Source organism: Phycodurus eques, chromosome 12 (genome assembly GCF_024500275.1).
Source record: "Phycodurus eques isolate BA_2022a chromosome 12, UOR_Pequ_1.1, whole genome shotgun sequence".
In the NCBI taxonomy this organism is placed as follows: Eukaryota; Metazoa; Chordata; class Actinopteri; order Syngnathiformes; family Syngnathidae; genus Phycodurus; species Phycodurus eques.
This window is the reverse complement of record NC_084536.1, coordinates 22,761,126-22,772,670: the sequence shown is the minus strand read 5'-3', so window position 1 is coordinate 22,772,670 and position 11,545 is coordinate 22,761,126. Positions and strand designations below refer to the sequence as shown.

At 42.3% G+C, this 11,545-nt stretch overlaps 1 protein-coding gene across 1 annotated transcript; it reads right to left on the bottom strand.

Annotated features, from left to right (window-relative positions):
- Nucleotides 1-1,403: 1,403 nt before the first annotated feature.
- LOC133410304 (immunoglobulin superfamily member 3-like) lies at nt 1,404-10,491 on the bottom strand. Its single transcript, XM_061691273.1, has 10 exons — nt 10,357-10,491; nt 9,111-9,476; nt 8,615-9,037; nt 7,417-7,821; nt 6,063-6,428; nt 5,423-5,794; nt 3,785-4,165; nt 3,299-3,712; nt 2,764-3,159; nt 1,404-2,144 (listed from the first exon to the last, which is right to left on the bottom strand). The coding sequence occupies exons 1-10, from the start codon at nt 10,424-10,426 to the stop codon at nt 1,948-1,950; spliced, it is 3,390 nt and encodes a 1,129-aa protein (XP_061547257.1). The 5' UTR covers nt 10,427-10,491; the 3' UTR covers nt 1,404-1,947.
- Between the last annotated feature and the right edge of the window lie 1,054 nt (nt 10,492-11,545).

Sequence of the window (11,545 nt, the reverse complement as noted above, 5' to 3'; positions counted from 1 at the left end):
AACCCAACATTCACAGGGTTATTTTCAATATTCCGTCTCCTCTTAAATATAATATGATGAGACAAAAAAAATAAACATACTGACAATGGCTTACCCCGTTGCTGTGCCTTACTGTTGCTCCACAGTCTCCCCTTTGCTGCAGTAGTCTGCTCTCTTGCTGCAAATATGCTTACCCTGGCGCTTTGCCGCTCCCCACGCTGCAGTATTAGACTCCACAGTCTCAAATTTGCTGCTGTGCTCCGTTTTATTGCTGCCCTCAGTCTCCTCTTGAATAAAATGTGTCAAGATGCAAATACAGAAGATGCTGTGGCTACTGTTTTTTATATATTTTTTTATGGTAGTATTTTGAAGTGAAAAACTGATCAGTTCAAATTGAGGCAACCATACATGTAAGTGCGGAAGTTTGGACCTTCCTTTTGATGCATGCCAGTAAACAATGTTGAACTGTTACTTAACATATTGCTTGTGCAGCTAATAAAGGTTCAAATGGATGCAAGCAAGCAATGTCAAGTGACTTCCCTTTGCCCCTTCATTCTCCCATGGCAGATTTGGAGAAAAGAACCTGCTGAGTCATTTGACACTTTGAGGATGTCGAATAAAAGTGGGGTAAGATTGTTTACCCAAGTGGAAATCCTTCAGGCGGGCATTTAATCGCACACGTTTTGTTTCATTTCTGATGTAGACTGCTGCAGACAGCCATAGCAGGGAAAGCATTAGTGCGCAAACTGCACACGTACACACTGTCAAAGTCAAACTTTATTTTTTGGAGTTAAAATGCGAAGAAACAGCAGCTCTCCTCTTCCGCCTTTTGAGGTGAACCTCTTTAGGGGGTCATGTGACGTGTGCTGAAACACGGTCTGCACACACACACGCGCGCGCGCGCACACACACGTGCAACCCTCCAGACCACATAGTCAGCCCCCTTCCTGGTTTATCTGGCACGTCTTCATGCAGAGGAATATTTCATTTGGACCGCAGACGCTCGTCCAGACAGGACAGATGAGCAATGTGTCTGCTTCACGATTTGTGCACATAAACATAAATCTGACGTTTTGAGGAACTGGACGAGTGAACATGTCATCTTGCTACTTGGCATATTTCTTGAATATGTATGTTATGATTATGATTATTATTGTTGTTGTTTTATGTGCTTATTTGAATACATTCATTCAATACTTACTAAATGACATACAGTACATTATGCCATATTTTGCATTGGGCCCATTTCTTTCAATTCTATAACAATTGTTTATTTTATTTTCAATAATCGCTACCTTTTTTCCACTTTTGCTGCACATCACATTTTTGTCAATTCTGTCTTTATATTTGTTCTTATCCCATTTTGCACGTATTTTTTTGCATTTTTAATAGCAATAAAGTAAAAAAAAAAAAACGTAATTCCCTTCCATTTCACACACATTTCTTTTAATGGATTAGTATCGGATTGGTGGATGGGCCACGATTGTATTCTGGTGACAATCTGGATATTCATTTTCCCTTTTTTATCATTACAGTCCACTTGTATTGGGGCCAAGTGACACAGTTATCCTCTCCATCCAGCAAGTGGCACGGCAGTGAAAAAAAGAAAAAAAAAAGAAGCTTGCTCAAAGCTAAAATGTAGAACTGAAGAAGCTTTTTGGATTCAAGGTGAAACTGTCTTCAACAAAGGAGAAAAGTCCAGTTTCTCGTTTTCAACAAATTAAATTCAAAATCCAATTCAAATGGCCAAGATCTGGATGAGTGTGAATCTATACAGACAGCTTGATGTGCGGCAAGTTGGCCCATACTTTTTCAATGAACACGTACAGAACTGGAGGGGAACATTATCGATCAATCTTATGTGTCCACTTGTCATTTTGTCCTACATGTGCCATTCATTTTACATGAAAGGTGCTATACAATTATGATATTACGGTACATTTGTTGCATTTCTCGCCAGGCGACCTCTCAGTCGTTTGCTCTGAATTGCGTCGTCAGATGATACTGTTCCGTCCACAGAGACTGACCTGGCTTCTTTTCGGTCGTCTTGGCCTGACGCATCTTGAGCACCAGCACAAATATGATCAGCAGTGAGCAGAGCACAACAGCAACAGGGAGGCCGATCCACATGCCCGAACGACATCCCGTGCGACCTTCACTCTCTCCTGCAGACGGTCAAGAGTCACAAGAGGTTCAAATTCTTCTTCGTTAATATATTGGATAATAATTCATTAAATCTACAGTATCCATAGTCTACACACGCATTTACATATTGGACGAGCATTATATTTATTGTTTCCATTGCATTTACCAATGTATTGTTCTGTTATTAGTGCCATATATAGTGCCATTCGATGGAGGCAACCCGAAATTGTACAAAATTCGAAACGCGCAGTAGTCTACCACTAACCTAAGTAATAATTAGAGTAAACGTTTGTATATATATATTTAAAAAAAAACGTCTAAGCCATGATAATAAAACAATCCAATGAGAAATAGTAAGTGCGAGAGGAACTGTGCGTGTCTTCTTTTGTGCCACGTGACGACGTATTCTGATGCCATTCGTAATCTTTTAAAAGGTTGTCACTTAGGACTGCCATGAACCGAGGACTTCCTGTATAATATGCTTGGTTGATGAATTTTTTTTGTGGGACAGTTTTTGCATCTCAGAAATGTTTCATCTTTTACTTCCATTCATAGGAAAACCAAGAGTTACATAGAATTTTTCTTTATTATAATTATATTATGATGACTCATGATAGCCAGTGAAGTTGCCCGAGTTACCTTGTGAATAGACGCTGACAGCCGAATATCCCGAACGCTCGACTGCTGCTCTCCTCCATCCGTGGGATAGAGAAGGGAGCCACTCTTCCACCTCGCAGGAATAAAGCCCGCGCTCTGAAAGAGTGGGCTTCATCACATTTAGGCTAAATTGGTTGGCCAAAGCGTGACCAAACCTCAGCCGCTCCCGTCTCTCCAACCAAAAGTTTTGTAAGGTGGCGTTTCGGTACGATATAAATACAGGTTGTCGTTTTGTCTCTTTCTTCTCCTGCCAAAACCAGGTGACCTGGAACTTGGATTCAAGGCTGGATTGTTTGGTGATGTGACAATGGATGGTGAAATCCTGCGATGTGCTTACATTAAATTCCAACTCCTCCTTTATGATCGACAGAATGTTGTCTGTCAAAAGATAAGACATTTATTAAATGACATTATTCTTCAGGTTAACCAGGAAAACTAAATAGAGATTCACCAGCTGGATATAGTCTCGCCTGTGGCCGTAAACAGGAACGAGACAAAATGCACGATATGGTCATACCTGTAAGATTTACAACCAACATGACGGCACCACCATCAACTGAACCCTTCTGCTCCCAGCGGCCTTCATTCCCAAGCTGGTACCGCTCCACCTGACACCAGTATGTCCCGCTATCCTGCTCGTGGAGCCGCTGAATTTCAAGGCCAAAGCTGCGCCGATTGGGTCTGGGGAGACGGAGCCTCCCCTGCAGGCCGTGAAGACCTTTAGTCTCCGGATAACTCAGGACGCCCATATGATCGAGCTCCAATAATGAGGCATTCACATCGGAAGATCCACGCCTGGTGTGGAACCAGATGACTTTGTAGAAACAGGAATCACCGCATGCACCTGAGATGAGCTCACACTTGAGTTGCACCTCGTCTCCTTCCTTCGCAATGATCTGCTCCTCTTTGTCATCCAAACGAAGATCATTGGCTGAACGAAGGCGAGATCCTCGTTAATCCAGAACAAAATAAGTGCGAGTGCATGAAACATTAAAGATCTCACCAGGCTCAGTGAGTGTCAGCTGAGTGCTTCCAGAGACAGGTGGCAGATGATACCATTCACCACGAGGATCCTGCAGCCACTCTACTACCTTACACACGTAGAAACCTTGGTCAGAAGTCTGAGAATCCCGGATGGTCAGCTCAAAATGAGGACCCTTAGTGTGCCGCATGCTGATCCGCTGGCTGTGATCCACACTCGATGTTATTGAGGAGTCTCGATCCCGACTTAAGATGGTCACATTTAGGGTCTGTTGCTGGAGAATCCAGGTGACGCCGTAGCGAGAAGATCCAGAGCGAGATGAAGTTATTGAGCATTTGATGGTGATGTCACTGTTGACATCTCTTGTCAAGGCAGGAGTGGGTGTCAGAATGAGGTCACTCACTAAGAGATGGACAGAAAGGGAAGATATTCTATCCAAAATGGTTCATTTAAAAGGGGCATGCAGCCTTATCGGGTCTGTTTTTACTATTTTGAAGGGGGTTTTCAAGCTTTCAATCATTTTATGCTTTCCTACTCACGCCCAGTTTGATCTACAGGAGGGGTTGCATCCTTCAGATTGTTACACCACTGTAATATGATGAAAGTCAAGTCAACGTGGACTAGTCGCTGATGACGTCATTAATATTTTGTCAGTGCAATTCTATACTTGAAACAAATTACAGAAGGGGGAAATGCTTTGCAATAATTTATATTTAGAGAGACTCAACAGTTCATTCATTAAATTTAGGCAGAACATACACGTTGAACACATCGATGTGGGCTGCGTGAAAGCGTGATGGTATTTTCAGCCAGAGACAAAAATGTGTTTTCTCATTGTGTTTGCAGCTGGGACAGCCAAGTAGTTTGCACAACTTGGCCAAACAGGGAAACCTGTCCTGGTTCTGGGCTCACCACAGCAGCTGCTGCATGGTGGGAATTTGCAGCGTTTGAAAATAATCACAGACCTCTTTGTGTGCAGTGGAACGATTCCCCGCTCTCCTGCCACTTTGATAGTGCGCGCCAAATAAATCAAGCCTAGTTTTTTCCCCTTTGCTGGTTTTCCCTCATTAACCAAGCTGCATATTCAGAAATAGAAAACAATTAAAATCAATTAAGGTGACAGACTAATTTCATTCAGCGCATTCATCTGTTGCTGCAAGTGGCTCTGCCTCCTCCTCAAGACAAAAATAAGTGATTAGCGATTAGTTGACCTCACTTTCTAAACAACATTATGGAGTAGTAAAGTTGACAAATCGACTAGTCAGTAAAACCACTTCTGTATGGAGCACTGAATGTAACCGCTACAACAAACACAACATGGAGGAAGATTGCTGTTTGTTGATAACTTGGATTACTATTTGAACAATCTAGCAGGCTAGTGTACTCCTGCCAATAGCAGAGTGTACTTCTATTACATGTCTTCAGCAGATCATCATCCTTCAAACTGTAAAAAAACAACAACAACAACAACATTGCAGTGTACAAATTGGCATGTTTGGGAAGGCAACAGTCATCATTATCCCTTTTTTGACTCAACCCTGATTGAACAAAATCGAAACAAAAAAAGCTTTTTGTGTTCCCTTTGCACTTTGCGGTGGTGGGGGGTGATTTTGAATCGTTTCACTTTAGAGAGTTCCAAGTTCAATGGTCTAAGTTTACCTGGGTTCTGCACCATGACTGCTAGCGGGTTGGATGGCAACAGCTTCTTGTACACGTTCTTCTGAAAGACGGACACCCGACACTGGTAGCTCCCTGCCTCCCTGTGGCTGGCACCATTGATGAGAAGGTAGTAAATCCTCTCGCTGGGGTTGTTGTCAACCCTAAGGTGGAAGCGTTGCTGCTCTCCAGACCAGCTGACGGCACCGTCGGAGTACATGGTCAGGATGTTGTCTATGGCCGAGGCACTGCGCTGCAGGCTCCAGGTCAGCGTTATGGCGACACGCGGCCCTTTGACACGGCACATCAATTCCACATTGTCTCCTACAGTTGCAACGTTCTTGCGGCTTATCAGATTCACGTCCACAAAAGAATCTGCGACACAAAATGTCACCGGTGGTGGGCACAGAAAGACATGCTCAAGATCTGCAATCAATATTAAGCTTCGTAAAAGCTAGGCTGCATCAACTATAGTAACCATCTTTATGATGAGTATCCTGTGGGTGACAATACTACAATCACTTGACATTCCCTACTTAACAAAGCATACATGTTGTCTGGATTTTGTGGGCCATGTATGTAAGATAAAGTAGAAAGACAAAGAGGTAAAAAGTGGAATGCGTGTTTGTGCTTGTAAACTAACCCGTAGGAGCCACCGTCAGCGTGGTCTGCCCTGACTGGCTGTTGGTCTTACTGCGACTGTTCCATTCAGACACCACACACTGGTACACACCCGAATCGTCCAGCGTGATCTCGTCGAGCTCCATGACGAAGACGTCCTCCGCAGGACGCATAGCTCTGACTAGATTCGAGACCTCAACAGCGGCCGTCTCCGCGACACCCTCCTGACTTAGACCGATGATGTTGGTGAATGTGGACATCTGCGCTACTTGGTGCTGCCAGGTGACGGAGAGCTGACCCTTGAACCCGTGCACTTTGCAAGTTAGCTTTAACGTGTCACCTTCGTTGACATGCACGGTGTTTTGCATTTCAACTGAGAGTCCACTGGCTGCAATGAGAGACGAGAGAGCGGTCAATCCACTGTAAAGGGAGGTGATTTTTGCTCAGATCATCAGAGGCGACGTCTACATTGACATGGGTATTTTTCAAATTATTATACATACATATTATTTGATTCTTGTAAAAACTAAAAGTTTAGGTTGATGAAAACAAGGTTTGTATTTATTTTTTTTAAAGTTCAGCAAGGTGGAAGACCGTTTTGATCTTCTTTTTGTCGGCCTTTTTCCATTCAAACGCAGGGACTGCTGACCTTCTCTTTAATCCTCCAGGATTTCTTGCTATTCAAGATATTTGACTCAGACATCATAATTGATCTTTGTAGAAAAAGAAAAAGTGGTTGGATACCTTTTCTGACACCAAGCTTTCTAGCACAAGTTTGTCTGACCGTCCACCAGTCACAGTGTAGGCTATCAGTCTTTTATGTAAATTTTGTAAGACGTTAGTTGGGACTTCCTAACTGCACACACGACCTGCTCACTCTGCCTGGATGCAGTTTATCATCATACTCAGGAGCCAGAGAGTGCTGATTTGAACACTGTTGTTAATTGGTTAAACACTTAACAGTTAAAATGGTGATGCATTGTTCGAGATAGACACCATTTAATTGTGGTGCAGATATAGATCGAGCTGATGTGAAAAGACTGGCTATCTTTTATTTTTTTACAGCTTTTTCCCGACAAGCTGTCTGGGGTGTAAGGTGCTGATGCAGCATTGGTGTGGGGGAGTCGACCTGCCAATTTGCCGGCTTCTGATGTAATATCAAAGGCAGACGAGTTCTGTCTGAAAGGCACGGAGAAATAATGCTGCCCCTTCCATTGTGCCTCTGATACACCGATTTGCCCACAAGTCAGTGTGAAAGGGGCTTGTGTGTGACAGACAGTTGACACTCAATTTGAATGCTCATTATGCCACCTAAAACCATTGAAGATATACCCATGTACATGTGGACATAGCTGGATATAAAATAATAACGTGACCTGTAGCGGAAATGCTAACTGGTATGGAGTTGGAGTCTTGGGGTTCGCCTTGCACAAAGGCACCATGCTGTCCTCTTTCTTGGGACCACAATCTGCACATGTACCCTCCCTGGTCTTCAGTGCTGACAGACTGCAATACAAGACGGTAATCTCTGTCCCCGATCCTGCTGGCCCTGAGCTCTCCTTGCTTCTCTCGCCGACTGTACTCAGGTCTCACGGACACAACGCCCGTGGGGCCTATTCGGGCCAACTCGACACCAGCCCGAAGCCAAGCTACAGAGAAAAACGTTTCCTCCAGCTTGTGTGTGTCAACACTGCATTTTAGCAGCAGTTCCTGCCCCTCCTGCAGAGTTGTCTGCTGCGCCGACAGTCTCACCACCACAGAGACCGTGTCTGGCACCAGCTCTGTTCAGCCACAAATACATTTTTAAAAAGTACAAAAAAATTAGCATAGTGAGAGGAACAACACACCGCACATCCTGTCAAGAAGCCACTGTGGAAGAGCAAGAACAAAAACTAATGTCAGCTCATATAGCATGTAGAAGTAATGCAATAACCTATAACAGATGGTGTGCTTAAGGAGATGGTCTCACCTGTAGCCCACTTCCAGAAACTAAGGGTGTGGCCCAGGGATCAGTCCCAGGGTCATTCCAATTCATCATTTACATCACCAGTTTACATTTTTATGCACAGTGAATCCAGCTTCAACTTGCTTTTGTTACTGTCCAACCAGGTTTTTATGAGTTCAAAGTGGTTTTGAATGCTAGCAAATCAAGGGCTGTGTAATTTTCTGATGACATTGTACTATGGATAATTTTGTTTATTATACTTTAATAAGCAAATATTCTCCCTGTTAAATGTACAAAAGTAATGTGTTTTTTTTTTTTTTTTTTTTTTGAGAGGACAGGAACGTAGGTTGTAACACATCTCCTTCAGAGTTCTGAGGCTCTGCATTTAAATCCAGAGCCTCAGTACTTTGTGGTTTCCGTCCACATCCTTAAAACATGTATGTTTGCACTCTAAATTGCAAGTGAATGTGAGCAAATGTGAGTGTGAATGATTGTCTATATGCGCCGTGTGATTGACTGGCGACCGGTTTAGTGTGTAGTGTAGTGTGTAGTGTGTATGTTAGTGCAGCTGACTCGGAACATAACGAGGATGGGCGGAAATAGAAAATGGATGCATGAATTTTCCTGACCTCTGCCTTTGACATCCAGCCTGGTCTCCTCTGCAGTCTTCTGCGTAAGCGAGTACCAGGAGAGGTCGGGATCCTCAATCCACTCTTGAGCCTGACAGTAGATCCGGCCCGCATCCGACGGCTCCAACCGATCCATCGTCAGCCTGTACGTGGCCTCTCCAATTTTATCCAATCTTATAAGACCAGCTTGGTAGCGCCCTTGAAATACCGGGCCAGGGCTTAACGTGAATTCCCTGTCCAGGGACATGATGAGGTGTGCATCGCCGTCGTTGTCGCCCTCTTTACGGAGATACCAGGCTACAGACAGATGGGTGTGCTGGATGGTGTTGCTGGAAGCTTGGCACGTTAAAGTGAGTGCTTCACCCTCGTTATAACGCAGCGAGGTGGAGACAGCTGATGAAACACTCAAGGTGTCGTCAATCACTGTGGAGACAGGACCTTACAAAAGTACCATCATATCAACAACGTCAGTCTTGGATGAATGGAGTCTGATTACCTTTAACGGTGGTTTTTACACTGTAGGTTCCAGCATAAATGTATTCCTCGTTGATTACAGCACAGTCGTACTCCCCTTCATCATCTTTCTGAAGACTTTGTATCTCAAAGAGGATGGAGTTGGGCGACACGTGGGTCAATGCGATATCTTTGCCTCTCATGCGGTACACAGCGTAACCAAAGCTCATGTCGTTAGTGCTGATGATGTTCAGGGCAATTGGCTTTGCAGGCTTGGTGACACGGAATTCAAATTCCTTCCTGGATGCGACATCGGTGAAGCCGCTCACGTTGCAGGAGATGGAGAGCCGGGAGCCCGCCACACGATACAGAGGCCCGGCCTGGATCTCGGTTAGCACTCTGGCCTTTCCTGAGCGCAACACAGAAAATGGAACGCAGCCCCAAAAAGGTTGTACAGTATTATTCACGGTTCCTTATTCATGTTTTTTTTCCTCTGGACCCTGTCCTCAGCCATTCGCTGTAAAACACATATTTGCGTTTTTTTATGCTCTCTTCATTATGCCCTAAGATGGTGCCAAAACATTGGCTAATAGGAAAACGTTAATTGGTGTCATTGGTGTATGTTGAAGTACTACAGCTTCACCAGCGTTGGGGAGTAACTAATTACATGCAACTAGATTACATGATTTTATTACAAAATGTATGCAATCGTTCTCTCTCTCTCTCTCTCTCTCTCTGTATATATATATATATATATATATATATATATATATATATATATATATATATATCAGCAGATTGTGGCAAATAAGAGGTACATTCTGCTCTTTCTTTAGTTTGTTTGCCACACTAATTCCAGAAGAAGGACCAGCCAACCAACTATTGTACTTTATATGCGAATTTTAGGCATAGTGTTTTATTGACGCAGTGCTTAAAATTACAGTAGCAGTTAACTTCTTTTAATATTTACAACCTGCCCGTTGAGAATATTAAAACATCTTAAAACTTATTGTTAATAAGGGTTTTATTATGAACAATCAATTAGCAGAAATGTTCTTTTTTTTGGGGGGTCCCTTTGACAAAATACTCAATTCCCCCCCAAAAAAACACCAACAGTATCTATAATTTTTCTAAAATACTACGGGATTAATTTAAATCTGTCATTTCAAAAATAAAATACATCTATTATCTTTCGTTCATCGTTTAAATTTCTTCCATCCGACTTTTCTGCACATTCCCTCACCAGAGTCCTTTTAAACAGAAGGCCATATATACTGTATAAGACGTACCAAGGTGCCAAAGTGTCGCCATGCACAGGAGCAAACGAGGTGTCCATAAGTTTAAAAGGAGGCGCAGCATCCTGAATCCCCTTCTTCACTGTGTCCTTAGTGAACATATTGTGTGGATGTGTGTGTTTTCACATGAATTTAAGTGGCTTGCGTTTCCTGTCAGAAGCCTACAGGAAGTGAGAAATATTTCCTGCATGAAACATATTGACCACAACAATTAAGTCTGATTGTCACTCACAATTAAACGTCCCTGTGTGACGATATGTGAGGTATTTTGGGCTAATAATACGAAAAGTGCATGGAAAAAAGTGTCTAATGTCCCATTAGCTTGTCATTTTATAACAGTTTTGAAAAAAAAATTGAATATTGCTTCAACGGTGAAGCGATAACAAAAGGCCGTATGGAGGCAATCTAGAAGCCATGACCATTATTCGTCATGGTAACATATATTTTCCAAATTATATTTTTATGATGACTTCCATAATCTGGATTAAAGGCTCGACAGATGACTTCGAGAAGGTTAAAGCTTGACCTTTTCATCAAATGCTGCGTCTGTGAAAACAAAAAATGAAAAAAAGAAAAATAATTTGTGTGGTTTGAAATGAGAACATTGCCACCTAGTGGAGAAGAATCGCATATGGCCAATAACTACATACCTGTACATACTTTTTATAATAACCGAATATAGATCATTACAAATATCCGATTGGAAATGTGTAAATAAGGAATTTAAAATGATAAGAATAGAGCACGTAATAGTAACCTGTTTAACTGGAGCAGGGAACAACAACAACAAAAAACATTTTCTCGGTAATGAAAATATACTTTGGTCAATGTATTTTTCTAATTTCTAAAAGACGACAAGCATAAAGCTGTGCATCATATTCATCAACATTTAATCATGTATATCTTAAAATAAAAATATATAGATAATGCAGACTGTACAATAAAGACGTGAAGCCATGCCATGTTAATAACAACTATGAGCCATGCCAAAGAAATATTGCCAACTAACGGATCTCACTAGGACAGCTAAAATAACATTTTGTGATTCTGGCATGATTGTTACTTGAGTGGAATCAGCTTTCACCTCGTCTTTACAGTGACTGCATTTTCCCCCTCAGTTTTATGAATCATTATTTATGATGAAGATGTTATTTATTGTATTGATTTAAAATGGAATACAATT